The sequence below is a fragment of the Solea senegalensis genome, linkage group LG21 (genome assembly GCF_019176455.1).
Source record: "Solea senegalensis isolate Sse05_10M linkage group LG21, IFAPA_SoseM_1, whole genome shotgun sequence".
NCBI classification, from domain to species: domain Eukaryota; kingdom Metazoa; phylum Chordata; class Actinopteri; order Pleuronectiformes; family Soleidae; genus Solea; species Solea senegalensis.
Window position 1 is genome coordinate 10,593,428 of NC_058040.1, and position 15,126 is coordinate 10,608,553.

At 42.5% G+C, this 15,126-nt stretch overlaps 1 protein-coding gene across 4 annotated transcripts in view; it reads left to right on the plus strand.

Annotated features, from left to right (window-relative positions):
• The window catches only part of unc5cb (unc-5 netrin receptor Cb), a 134,775-nt gene that overhangs the window by 20,255 nt on the left and 99,394 nt on the right, over positions 1 to 15,126 (plus strand). For 3 of the 4 annotated variants that reach the window (XM_044012116.1, XM_044012118.1, XM_044012119.1), the window contains exon 1: positions 9,148 to 9,704. The exons of the other annotated variant lie outside the window; for it this stretch is intronic. In XM_044012116.1, coding sequence (XP_043868051.1) covers positions 9,584 to 9,704 — 121 coding nt within the window. In that variant the 5' untranslated portion in view covers positions 9,148 to 9,583. Of the gene's footprint in view, positions 1 to 9,147; positions 9,705 to 15,126 lie in introns of those variants that run through there. 4 annotated transcript variants of the gene reach the window in all.

Genomic DNA, 15,126 nt, shown 5'->3' on the forward strand with positions numbered 1-15,126 from the left:
CTTCTGGTGCATTTTAAACAAAAGACAAACGGTTCACCACACTCTGTATGCGTTAATCCACCGGTGACCATGAGTAAGCTACAGAAAAATGTCACAGCAAATAAATGTTAGGCTGGCCCACCCCTGACCACCCGTCCCAACAGACTGATTTCGCCATTAATAACCTACTTTCAACTAATTGGGATAAATCTATGTTTTGGAACACGTGAGACACATTAATGGCCCCACTTTTCTATATGTTTCTAAGTCTAAGGCGGTGAGGTCATTTGTTGAGCTGGAGAAGAACGGCAGTTTGCAAAAGGCCCACTTGAGCTGTGTCTGGCTTTCAGTTTAAGGGAATTCGAGTGCAGCAGGCACAGTTGAAAAAAAAAAACAAAAAAACAAAAAAATCTTTACACAAGCACTTTTATGAATACCAGCATTAATGACAAGAGATTTAAAGAAAGCATTTTTGTACTTCTCATTATCACCTGGTATCTGCATTCTTTTCTCTGGGTCTTAAACGTCTGTGTTTGCCAGTAAAAATCATTCTTCTCCCAGAGCCGGGTCGGACTGTGACGCACACAAGCTAATCAACGCTGGTTACTCTAATTAAATAGTAGAAGATCATGATTGATGGCAGAGGTCTGTGGTCAGTATAAGGCGAGGTTTTATGTCCGCGTACATAAAAACATGTTATGAATACACTTTAACTAATTAGCCGGGATTGTTAAATTAGATAACAGCTGGTCGGACGTATTTTGAGCCCTATGTATAGGAATAATACGGTGTTACATTCTACGTGTGTAATCTGTATGAAAACCCATTCTATGAGAGTAAAGATTAGATTAGATTTTAAAACAATATTGGAGGAAAAAAGCTTTTCTCGTAGTTAGTCGAGAAGAACAAGCAATTATAATTCAAATGGCAGTCGTGCTTTGGTTCATGTGAGACTAGTGCGATTTATCTACTGTACTGTACATCAGACATTTGTTGTGCAATCATCTGAAGCTGTGAGTGGTAAATATCGCTCTAAATATCGGCAGAATAAAATGACATCATTCACATCTTGATGTTACGGGGAGAAGTGAGAGGACACCGTTGTCATCGGGGAAAGTGTGTGTGATGGTTTTTGTTCCCTCTCGTGTCTTTCGTCTTCACGACGGATCACTCGCTAATTTATGCCACACGTGTGAACTCTTTTCAATCTGCTAAAAAAATAGTGTGTGTGAGCTCACACTGTAGAAGAAACGGAATCTTTTCTCTGCTCCAATTTACAGCAGTGTGGTTCACCCATGGCCAAACTCCCACCTCCTCCTCTTCCTCCTCTCACTGTCCTTGACACACTTACCTAAGGTGGACACGCTGACCCCATCAGCTGGTGCGGTGCACATCCCACGGGGGGCCATAACACCCCACACCGCCACTGCATCTATCTCCCGCTCCCATGGGCCCCCCCTTCAAACGCTGCAGGCTGTCCCTCAGACAATTCCCTCTCAAGGAGTGATTAATGCCTGTTTACTTCAGAAAGGCCAGACCATTTCCCCAGACGGGAGGGGAGACTGTAGGAAAAAAAAAGAAAAGGAAGCACAAGAAGGAAACAGGAGATGGAGAGGAGATATTGCAGATGCATGAATGGGACATGGAGACATGGAGACATGGAGATGCTGCAGCGCTGTGCTGTGCTCGACTTGTAGGTCTGGCCCCTGTGAGCCTGAGTGAGCGAGAGATAATCAGAAGCTCTTATGTGGTTAGCAAAGGCCACACAGGAACCACTGTGGATTAGAGTCATCGTGGAAAGAGAGTAAATACTTCTCTTCACAGATGCTCTCTGTGTTTATTAAACAATGAATCACAGACAACCAGTGGATACTGCCTTGTGGACACTGTAGTACTGGTTTCCTGTTGAAAAACCACCAGCTGCTATTTAACTGCAGTCTCCTTCGAGTGACTGTAAACCCTATGGGCCTTGATTAATGAGCTTCACTTGTGTGTATACAAGGAGCGCGATATGAACGCATCACAGTGTTTATTTTAGAACATTTAGCTCCATAAAACAGCTGATTTATCGTCAGTTCCTTTTTTTTGTTTTTTGGGGTGATGTACGAATGAGTGCAAACTATGTGTTGTTTTTCATTTGTACCCAAGAGGAATAAATTCTTCCTCTACCGCTGCTACAACAACAAGCAGACTTTCCGCAGCTTCATAAGAGGCTGTAAATCTTCAGGTTACATGTTTTTTATATCATCATCTCTATCTTGGTTCTTGGATATGAAGGTCTTGATCCAGAGTCCACTGCGCGGGCAAAAGCATGATATTAGATGTGTTGTTGAGGGGGTTGTATCTGACTCTCACCTTCCTCCAGGCTGAGCGTTCAAATAAGAAATCTGAACTACGAGTGGCTGGAGCCATAAGGTCAAGGTCTGGCTTGTGTCAGCAGTCGCACTCGGGAAACCATGCATGGTGGTCTGTCTCTCTCTCTGTCTCTCTCTCTGTCTCACTCATCCATCGCTCTGTAACTAATGGACATGCTGTATTTGAGTTGAGTCTACCTTTCAGGTGTTTTGGTGATATTGCATTTCATTTTTACCATTTTTGCCCCTGAACCGTTCTCTCAGTCTTGTAAAATATTCAAAAGCCCATGCCTCACTCTTAGCACAATCTAAAACAAAAATAAAAAAAAAAAGAATGAATAAATGAACTGCTCCGACATGTTCAGTGGTTGTGTAAAGTAAAACATTTTTTTTTTTTTTATAAGACTCAGTAAATTCTACAGTCAGTAAAACTGAGCAAATAAGTTTTGTCTCTTTGTGGCACAAATAAGGAACAGATAATAAATAAATGAATTCATTCATTACACTTGCAAATTTGACAAATTTCCTATCTTTGTCTTAATACATCGCATAATATATTGCATAACAACACCAGGGGGAAAGAGCATGTGCACGCATGTGATTGTGTCGCTGTCATGTTGAAACTCACCGCCGATGACAGCGGTGTCTTTGGCTTGGTGCATTTTACAGGATGACTCACAGGCGTGATGGACAGGAAAATCGATATTTTGACTTTGGCCACTGGTTCTTCTCCTACAGGAGGAGCGGCGGTAATGGAAGAGGACTGTAAATAAGTGGAAGGTTCTTGACAAATGAATCCATTAACATTTGCCTGTGTCGCCTGGCGAGCAGATTTGCTGTTTTATGGAGCAGGAAAAAAGAGCTAGTAAATCTGAGGGCGCTGTTCGGGTGAGGAGCTGAGAGCAGGCTGGGGAACACATCTCCCATGATGCAGCACTTTATCTCCTTCCCAAATGGCATCTTTATCTGCCTAAATTAAGTTTTGATTCCCTGCCACATATGGAGCTACAAATCACTTTTAATACTGATATCAAGAGCAGCAGTAAAATGTGCCCAAAGCGATGGAAAGCAGCTTTATTATGTGGCACATACTCTACCATTCAGTGTCTCTCTTTGGCTCACCGTTGTAAGAAAAATCTGCCCCAAATCACTGCTTTTTTACCATATTATGCCACTTGTCATCACTCACATTCCTCTCTGTCCTGTGAAGTAACCTCAGTCATCTACCTGTAACTCTGTGGAAGGAGGACAAAGGATGGGCCCCAAAAGGTGATTTAATTTATAGCCGTGATTATTTTCCAATTCCATTTTCGCTCCGTGATGTTTATCTTTAAAATTAGAAAGAAGCCGAGGCTTATTTGTGTGTATGTGTGTGGTGATGGAAAAGGAGGGGGGGGGGGTTGTAGTTAGAGAATGGGCCCCGCATAGAAAACTGCATTACATTTGCCTCTGCATTATCATTAGTCTGCCCGCATATCTCTCTCTGTTTGTTTGTCTGCCTATATCAATCTGGCTGACTGTGTGTCTCTGTGTCTAAGTGATCCACAGCCTGATGGGAGAGACGGAGGTCCAGTGAGTTAACAGCAGGGATGTGGGCTGTCTGACATGTGCTGTGCTGAGAAACATAACAAAGAGAAAGAGGGGGTGGGACGGTGGGGGCTCGGAAACAGTTGATTACACTGCAATGATGATAAACTCGTGAGAGTTAAATTATATGGCTCTGCACAGGGGAATGCGATGACACACGGGTGGAAACCCCCTAACTCGTGCCAATGCCTAGCATGCACTAGTTTGATGCCGTTCAGTGTGAGCGAGGCCTGCAGTCCCGTGTGCCTGAGGGCCCCGAAGTAGCACAGAAACAGAAAGTACATCTTAAGCTAGAATATGTTATCTGAGTTTTCAAGATGTAGACTGGAAGGTTATTGCAATTCATCCTTGAAAACATAAAAGTTTGTTTTTTTTATCAAATGTTATGGCTCTTTTCCACTATACAGTTCCAGAACAACACAGCTCTTTTTTTTTTTTGCTTTTCCATTAGTGCTATAACCTGGTACCTGGGGCTTTTTTTTAAGTACCTGCGCTGTCGAGGTTCCAAGTGAGCTGAGCCAATACTAAATATGACGTCGACAGACTGCCGGCCACTGATTGGTCAGAGAGTGTGGTCACTGGTCGAGTCATGAGCGCGACGTCCAACACAAGAATCAAACCCAACTGTAGATCAGTTAATAAAGACTGTCTGAAATTCCAATATTTAATGGAGGAGTCTGGTGTATTTAGCATCACGATCACGACCCCTTCCGTCATATTTCAGTTCAGTGACTGTCAGACAAAGTACATGCAGGAAGTAGTGAATGATTCTGTGAACAAATGATTCAGTCAAAGGGCTGCATTTGTGTGTCTCGCGTGTAAAACGACCGTTTTATGCAGCATGTGCTAGGATGACTCCGCCCACATTGAGGAGGTACTATAGTAATGGAAAGCGATACCAAACCGAGCCGAGTTGTGCTGGAACTGTATAGTGGAAAAGCGCCATTAGCTGCCCTGAAGATTCCAGTCTTTAAGAACTTGTGACATGTGATTGGTGCAGATCTCCTCTCACTCCTCCCTTTCCCAGCTTTTTCAGAGCTGTGTGCATCCTCTGACTGGCTTAAACGGTCCCTCATAACACCAAGTCCGCGTCGTTGCTCGTTCTTGCAGCAGTGTGACACAGAATAATCAGCTTTTCACACGTATTATTCACAAATTCAGTCGGATGAACCTGGGGACATTTTTGTTTTATACAAGAAAATGAAAAGGAGAAAACACACTCACTACACTCTCTGCCCTCCGTCACCGTTCTATCCTTTTCCATTTAAGCAGACAGCCGAGTGACTCAGACAGTGAGTCATGTGAAAATAAAGTGTGGTTATAAGACACACAGAGAAGTTCGAGGCTTCAGTTTCCTTCAAACTGAAAGCGAAAATGGTTACGATGTTTGATTTTAGTGACTTTCCTGGTGTTGTTATTCGGTTATTCAGACACTTGGTCCACTTCCTCTGGCATTTTAGAAAGACTTGCCCTCTTGGGTTTGCTATGCACTTCAGTGTCAAGTTTCCTGTGAGACCAATACATCCATCTAGCATCAGTCCTGTGGGGTGAAATGCTTTTCCCCTCACAAAGGTGTGCATGTGATGAGAGTTATTTCCTGAAAGGGAGCATGTTAACAGTCTGTGGGGCATTAACACCTCGGTATTTCTGTGATATTTCCTCTTGACACACACACACACACACACACACTCTTCAAATCCCTTTTGCAAACGCTTACACAGGTCAGCGATGAATTTTTAAGGGTGTTTTCTTCTCGTCCGATAAAACCAAGGACATCTTTCCCTCTGTCTCTCATTCATCGTGTGCAGACACAACACAGTGTGCTCACCGGAAAATTAAAAAAATCATTTCAAACCTTGACATAACACCTTTGGAGAAATGAGTGAAAATGAAAACATGATTTGTTTACAGCGATTCTCGTGGAGTCACTAGTGGGCGTGAACTGTTCTGCTGAATGCAGTTCTGTGTAATCACGTTTTTAAGCTGGATATTGCGTCTCAATTTTGTTCCTCGCTGAAGGAGGACACGGCAATGCCGACAGTCGTTCAAATTGTATTATTTTTGGTGGTTTTTGTTTACAGAATTTAGCAGCTCAGCGGACAATGACAGATTTCAAAGCAGGCCGGCGAATCTTGTTCAAGTTAACCAGCCACAAATCAGTGGCGACTCAGTACAGCATCCACATGTAGGGGGATATTTCTGAAAGTACACATTATTTTACCCTGAATTGGATGCAGCATCAGCAGCAGCATCAGCATCAGCAGCAGCAGCAGCAGAATACGCCACTTTCCACTCCACTCAGCAAAGAACTGGAAAATTGAGCTATGTGAGTCATCGCCACAGCTGGATGATGGAGGAGTTGAGAAATACAGCACGACTCGAGAAATGCTGGGTTTGTGCTGCATGCGAGCAGCTAGTGACAGCGTCAGGACCATCACGCAAAACATGCAGGGAAATACATTAAAAATCCCCGTGTTCTCTCTCTCTCTCTCCCACCCTGGAAGAGTGCGAGTCAAGAATAAGAGCGATTTTCCCTCGTATCCCACCTGTAATTGAAATGCCATCAGGGCGACAGCTGCCATTGATAACGTTGCACATTAAAATAAAAATGGTGACGGAGGGGAGGAGAACACCGTGCTTCTTAAATTAGATTCATATTTTAAGATATCATGTTTCATTTAGCCGCAGATAGTGTCAAGCACATATTTCACATTAATCACACAGTGTCCGGGGCATTGCCGAGACATCTGTCATGCATATGTAATTACTAATCAGACTTTTATCAGAAGCACAAGAACAAATTTACCCCCTTGCAAAGTAACATGTGTGTGTGCGTGTGTGTGTGTGTGCATTTGATGATTATGGCTGTGAGGTTGGACTAGATATCGATTCGGTTTTGTGACATGCTATTACTACTTCTAAATAACAATTAGAGAGGCTGAAGCGATGGGCGAGTGCATGACCCACTCGGATAATTTATGCCTTCCTGTTGCAGTGCCTGCACTGATTTAATGACGATTTATGTTTTCAAAATACACAGAGTGACCCGGGGAGGCGGAAACACCTGTTTGCCGTGCGCGCTCAGTACAGTGTGGACAAAATCTCCCCCCGGTTTGTGATGATTCGCACTTCGTAACAAATAAATAAAAGGGATTGAATGTATGAAGCAGTTACAGTCACTGCTTCCTTTGTGCTGTGAATCATTACACAAATGCAGCTGGGGCTCCTTGACATGTCCCCAAATCAACATATTCCCTCTAATGTTCATTAAGACAAATGGTTTTATTGAAATAACGCTCAAAGAAGAAAAATGAGCAAGTGATTAGAAAACAGAAACTACTTTCATCATCTGTTGACCCCGCTTTTAAGAGGCCCGACCACCTACATCCTCTTTCATGAAACACTATACGCTGCTCTTTTAAAGTGACCACTAAAGTATATTATTAAACATTTTTTGCATAACTGCTATTCCAAAATAATTAAGGTCTTGGCAGAATAATAATTTATCACTCGCATTTGAAACATTTACTGCAGAGCTGCAAGTTCTATATTTTACTTTATTATATTTTGACTACTTTAAGTATAAGATGTATAAACCAATATCTAGGTTTTGTTCATGCAGTATATTAAATGCAATCAAGTAGTTTTGAAGTAAATGATATAATACCCACCACTCATTTCCCACCACTGAGCGTTAAAACGCCTTGAAGATTTTGCTATTGAATGTTAGTTCATGCAGGAAAAAGATGCCAAATTACTTTTTTTGCATGTATGTTTGTTGTTTACCCACTCACACAGGTCACCTTTGTGTCATGCACGTGTCATCCAGCATGGTTTTTTGTTTTTTAACAATTTTTAACAAAAGACATTTCAAGACATTGTCTTTTGTTTCTCAAAACTCAAAAAAACTGGAAACTGTCAATTATAACATCAATTCCCAATTAAAAGTGTGCAATAATACCCATAACAATTGGGTCAAATTACCATTTCAGATTAAATATTGTCCTAATCTGTACACGTCGTATTGTCCAGACTAAGAAACCATCTTTATTTCTCATACATCTACACAAATATCAGACAGTAATTATTTTGAATATGTTATTGAAATGAAAACGAAAATAATTATGTTAAAAATGACCATTCCCTCTCATGTTGCGAATCCTCCAGCCCTAATTCGAGTTCTTTTATTTTAACAGTAATTTTATAGAACATTGTCGAATTTAATATTTCTATTAATCAAAAATAAATAAACAAGTACAAGATTTTGCACCATTTTTTTTTACCCATTTAACCTTTTAACACCGAACGTATCGCAGACGACACGTTTGCATCACCATAACTACGTAACGGTTTGTGCTATCAAGCAAATTCCACCAGTTTCTGAAAGGTGGGAAGTTTCACGTCAAAATCAATGTGTGTTTATTGCGGTAATTTCACTCACACCATTGCAGGTGATGTGAAATTATGAAAAATATGATTTTCAAACGTTTTATAATCTAGTGTTCATGTACAACTACAGTGTTTTTTTCTGAATAAAACCTTTAGTTTTTCTTCATTTTAAATTGTTAATACACTATTTAAACATGCAGTAAATTGTAAATAACTGATATTGAAAATTATTCTGGAAAAATGGACAGAAGCACTGAACTTTTTTATGGTTAAAATAAGCAACAAAGGCTTAGGTGTTAAAGGGTTAACAATTACGCGGGGTGCCCTTTTTTCCACTTGAGTCCCTGCCCCTGAAATGACTGTGCACGCCTCTGTAAATAAAACACAGTCTATATCATGTAATGTGTAGCAAAACTCAGTCATTTCACCAACACTACAAAGAAAATCGAAAAGGATAACATGTGTTTTTGAAAGTGAGCTAAACGAGATTTGCATAACTTTTATTTCTAATGAGAATAAAGAAATAATTGTGTTCATAGTTAAGCAGTTTGGTGTCAGAGTGTTGATACATGAGTTTCTAAGTTGTCAGAATTGTGATCATAGTTTTTTTGGTGTGTGTGTGTGTGTGTGTGTGTGTGTATAAAACTGAAGAACTGTATAATTGTGCCAGTGTTGCTGTGTAAGCGCCATCCATTCCTTTGCTTCTGTCCGGGCCAGGTTTTGATGCAGCGCCGCCACTTGACGGAGCACTTGGATTGGCTGAAGGAGAAAGGTAGCCCGCAGAGACTGTTCCTTTCCTTCCTCCAGCTCAGTCCCGTCAGTGGAGCGCGAGGCGCGGCACACGCACACACACCGCTCACACACACTCACTCTCCCACACGCGTGAAAGGTGTCACACACACCCAGAGGGAAAGAGAGAGACTCACCGGAGGACTTTGATTTTGGACTGGAGCATGAATTTGCCATCAAGCCGTCGCTCCACACTTCTTGACAAACCAAGTGAGGCTTCCCGGGGAAACGCAGACGGACGCAGCTTTTAAATGCAACATCTTACCTTGCGGAGGGCGATGCGCGCGACTCTTAATCCATAAACTGCCACAGTTTTGTATGTTTGCAAAAAAGACGCCGAGCGCAGCCTGGATATATCACCCGCAGATCTGTTGTTTGCGCTCTTGGAGGAGACAGGGGGGCTGAATATTTGGCCGCTGCGTGCATTTGAGCGCAATATCTCAGAGACAGGGACTCGCGTCGGAGCCGAGTTTTGACTCCTCATCATGGGGTTCGGCGCGCGGACTGACAGAGAGGGAGGAAGAGGAGTGCAGAGATCTGCCCCTGAGATGATGCTCGTGTCCTGGCTGTTCCTCTTTCTCCTGCTGGATGTCGGAGTGGCTCAAGGTAAAAAGTTTAACGCATGTTCTTGACCTCGTGAACTTAATGTCGGGGAAAGTTGCGTAAAACTCCCGTGAGCGACAGCCACAGATGAATCTGATCTCTGTTTATTGGTGATCAACATGTTGGCGCTGTCGGGTTTTATACTGAATTATATAAATATGTGACACATTAAAGTCTAAATGAACAATTCAATGACGAATTTAAGATTACTAAGGCATGCTATGGAAGTGAATTAGAGTTCATGTACTTAAATAAGCAGCATAATGTCAATATCCAGAGAAGGGGTGACAATAAAATCACCATGTTTTAACTATTGTATCTAAATACATTCAATTCACTTGTTTGTAAAAAAAAAACAACAACACACAGCTGACATTTTGAAAACCAAAACACACATTTCTTTTCTCAAGGAAACTAGGAAACACTGCTTCTGTTCTGCACTGAAATCATCCATGTAAATATAACTTATTATGTATAATTTATAGTCATTGTTATGAAATAACTTCCCTCAATCAGTACATGAACTCTTCTCAGCTCCCGTGTTTACACAGCCATTCACAGTCAAGTCATTCAGAATTTGTCCTGATCTTGATTTGACAGTCATGAATGATATAACTCTACAATGTGATATACACACGTCCTCATATCAAACTCAAACTGTGTGTTGGATATTACAGTCGTGACCTTTGGCTCAGAGGAGAGGCATGTTATGTTTAAAAAAAAATGGAGTGATGAAGTTCAGGAATTAGCATTTTTCATTTCCAGCCGAAACACTTCTCTTTGTAAACACTTAAATTTGTCAGCATCACTCAGCGGGCATATTTTTTTTAAAGCTGCACTGTGTTTTCAGCCCCCTCCGAGAAGAGTCGTCCGTTGACAGATATTCTCTGTGAACCGCACTTGCCGTCAGTTATGGAGAACACAGAGATAATGCCACGGCACCTGAAGCCATTTACTTAATCTGCTCTCTCCTGAGTGGGGATTGTCTGTCAGACAAAGGGAAGCCAGGGAAGAACCCATCTGTTTCAGGGGGAACGCTCACCATGCGTTTGTGCATGCACGTCAGATGCTGCCGGGTGTGTTTGCTTGTGGAGTTAACGCTGGTGGTCTGGCTGGTGTTTCTGAAATGTGAAGTGTGGCTGAGAAGCATGCAGACGGGAGAGAGATGGGGAGGTTTTTTGAGTTACAGAGGGACAGACTGGGGGGTATATATATATATATATATATATAATTTGTTTTTGAAGGTTAAGCCTTTGCTGCTCATGCAAGAGCAACACAAGCTCAAATTGGTGGTCCGGGCACATAACCTAGACAGGGATGAGGGCCTGTGAGTAACCTTATCTAGCAGCTCCAGACCTTCATCTCACTCCTACATAGTTAATGAGCAAAAGAGGCAGAGGAAGAGTAAAAACAGCACAGGTCCGGTTTCTGAAGGGAAGAGTGAGATGACATAATACCCATTCCAAAACCCCCGGGGAGCCCTGTGTCATTGACTGGATGGGAACGCGAACAAGGTCCTTCTCTGTCCATTAGGAGGTCGATACAGCAGGAGAACATTGTTTGAGTCTAATTAATGGGCCTCGGCTATTTTGGGCAGTGATGAGCTCTACACATTTCCAAATCACAGGAGAGTCACTTCTTCGGTGTAAAACAACTGCTGATTAAAGTGGCTCGCTTACCCAGGCGCCGCTCATCACGTCATCCCCTTATTTATTCTTGGGGAGTCGTTTGATTGCATTTGACATATTTGTATTTACTGTGCATTTTCATCCGGCTGCTCTAGTACGTCTGTTTTGTTTTGTTTTTTTTCACTTTCGGACTTTGCCTTTGAGAGGACTTGCTCCCAGGCCACTGCACTCTCTCTCAGAAGTGAGCGCTGGGAAATGAGAGTGCTCATTAACCTGCTGAACTCTTGACAAAGGAGACAGGTTGAGACAGATATAAGCTGGGAGCTTCATGAGAGGTAGCTGAGAGCTCTGTGACAGCGGCTTGATTGGAAACCCTCCAGTGCAGGAACGGATGAATTTCTGGTATTTCCAAGCAGGGGCGGCGAAGCACCGGAAAGCATGTGCAGTGTTGTGGAATATCTAGGGACAAAAATATTGGTTGAGAAACAAAAGTGGTTGGATCTGAAAATTGAGTAAAGGGGAAAGCTATATATTGTTTATTTGATTTCACATATTAATTCTGCTTGAGTGGGAAGTAGACACGGGTTTAAGGAGGATTTCTAAACCGAGGCCTGCTCTTCGGAGACACCCTTCAATATTAGACAAACAGTTTAAGGAATCAAGGAAGTACCGTGGCCTATTATATTTATACTGTACATATTGATGTTTTTATGGTTAGGCAGTAGCTTTTACTCTGAAAGTTCAACCCATGGGTGCTTGCTTTCCCGAGGAGCAGTTAAGTTTTTCCCACATTGCTGCTTTCATTTCTCTGTTTTTCTTTTTACGCTCACGCCATGTTCCTGTCTCTGCCTCATCTCCGCTTTCTGATGATGTGTCCTCTGAGGGCTGTTTATGGAGGGAAAAAGCTAAAGTGTACATATATATATATATATATATATATATATATATATATATATATATATATATACATACATATATACTGTATATGTGTGTGTGGGGCACTGAAATATCGTGGCACAGTGAGACACTGGGCGTTCGACTCTCCTTTACAGTGATCTCAATGCTGCTTTTACGAGTGCAGGTAAATGTTAGAAAATGTTATTTCTGTCATTACTATTCTAGCCGGCTTCCATGTGGCCTGAAAACCGGCTCCTCGGGGGCCACTAATTTTACAGTCATTGCGGTCGTTCTATTATCGGGGGCCTATATGCACAATGAGCGCATTGTGTGTAAGGAGCAGTAGAAATGACCCTCCTCTGATAGCCTTTTTTGCCACGTGCTTATAAGCCCGGCAGTGCATCACACTGAGAATCAAGCCATTTGTTTTTTGGTAATTGACCGAGATTAAGATTCGTAACACGCTCCCCTCTGCGCAGGTGATGAGCGAGGGCAAAGTAAACAGTGTGGACAGTATGGTCTGGCGGTGCTGAGCCGGATCAGGGGTGCATGCTGGTTTCTAGCTAAACAGCAGATGTGGCAGTGAGTGATAATTACTGTGAAAAGTGACTGTAGAGTTCTCTTCCCTGCTCCACTAGATGTCACATGCGATTGTTATTAAAAGCAAACTGTGCTATTCTGGGTTGGGGAACAGTTGTGCAACCAGTATGTGTGTGAGGATACTGTGTGCCGTGCTGCTATAGGAGCAAATATTGCTGCCGCTGTAGCCGAGGTCCAGTTGAATGCAGCAGCTTTCTGCCCCAAATTAGTCAACTTTGGAGATATTTAGTCTAAGCAGCCACCAGAATGCATCATCTTTAATTTGTGTACAAGAACAGTGTAAACTCAGCAGGCTGTTACAGAGGATTTTAGGCGCCCTGCTGCACCAGGAATAGTGTTTTTTGTTTTTTTTTCCTAAGTGTTTAAAGTGTTTCCTCTGCATGTTTATGCTCTCTGACCAGCACAGTGGAATAATTGCTGTTACAGTAATGTAAACCTCAACGTTTTTGTTGGAGGTCGTCTTGTCGTTTCTTATTTGTTGCTCTTGTTTTGCAGACGTTTTTTGAAGTGAGTTTTGCAAGTAAACTCGACTCTCGGGGGAGCATCATAGCGATTCCAGATTCCTGTGCCGCTATAATCTCTATTCTTTCCACAGAGGAAGGGGAAAAACAGGGGTGTTGTAATAGTAATAATAATAATAATAATAATAATAATAATAATAATAATGATGATGATGATGATGATGATAATAATAATAAGAACAGGGGAGTGCAAGGACGCAAAAATAAGTAATGGGAACCGAAATGTGAGGGTGAGAAGTGGAGGGAGAGTTGATGGGAAATGGGGTGAGAGGGGCGAGGGCAAGATATGGAGTGAGAACAGGGATGGACAAGGCAGGCAGGGAGGGAGAGTGTGTCATTAATCACCCTGTGTGACACTCTCAACTACAGGGGAGCTTCAAAGTGCAACATTCACTTCTATTAGCAGTCCATTAGCAGGGACCAGCACAAGTAGCAACACTTGATAGGCAAGCCTGTGCCAGAATGGCTGACCTGTGTGTCAGTGTACTGTACCACCAAGATAGTGTGCGTCTCTACTTTGCAATTACATTTTTTTTCTAATCGTAGGGTAAGTGCAAAATGCACATTTTTGCTTTCTACACCACAAAAGGGCAAAAATGAAAATGATTGTCTAAAGAGTGGCACTTTTGAGGCCATGACTGGATGAGAGCGGGACATAATGACAGTGGCGGTGGTGACCTGATTTGCTACCTGTGATATGCCCCTCTGCCAGAAAATGGCTCTTCAAAGTTGGCTGATGCATTAGAGGTGTAGTCATTTGTCATTCAAAGGCGTGTTGGCCTCTTAGCCAAGAGCCCTGTGATTACAGGATCCCAGCCAAGGGGGATTGGGGGGTGGGGACCACTGTCCCTGGTCTTGATCTACAGTTCATTTATGATTAGAGATCAGAGCTGACAGTCGCAAAAGTTTAGGGGTTTGGGAGGGGGTGAGGGGTTGGGGAGGGGGGGGTGCTAGAGAGGACGACACAGCCAAAGGGAAAGAGAGAGAGAGAGAGAGGGAGAGAAGTGATTACGAGTTAAGTGGCCCTTCTCATGCCATTATAAGCAGCCGGGCTGACAGAGCACATCATGAGTGAGTATAAGTACATGCTCCACTCCTGCCCTTTAATTTGGCATCATGGCCTCCCCCCTGGTGCTTAACCACTAATGTCTTCCTGCATTTTTGTGTGCCTGACATGAAATCAGTCAAAGGAATGCCATTACGCACATAGGTAAATAAGAATAACTTAAAAAAAACCAGCAGCAAATTAAGTTTACCTATATGTGTGTGTGTATAGTTAATGTGCTTTTTAACTTTTTGATTAACCTCAGCATTTATTCATATTTGATTAAACTTTAGCTTCTGTAACCATTTGTGGACACAGCAAAAAAAAATGAACGTCCTGTACTGTTGCCATACGTGCTATTCTACCTAGTAAAGAGGATTATGGTGCAAAATAGACAGAGTTAAGGGGGGGATTTGAGATGCTGCTGCGAGGCTGTATGCACACAGACACTATAAAAAGCTCAAAATGCTGATGAGTGGTAAAAGGTAGAGTCAGTGGGAACGTTGTTATTTCCCCAATGTCCCTTAACCGTGTTCCCCGCAGTCTTGGTTCTGGGGCCCAGCGTGGAGCATGGTAAGTATTACGTAGCAAGCACAAGCCTAATATGGCACAGCAAGTTGAGAGAGGCTCTGATGGTGTGCTGAAAATTTAGACCAAACATGCCCCGCATGCAGTCCAAAGGGTTTGAGAGGATTCTAGTTTAAATTTCGATGGCAACGGGAAAGCAGCACGAG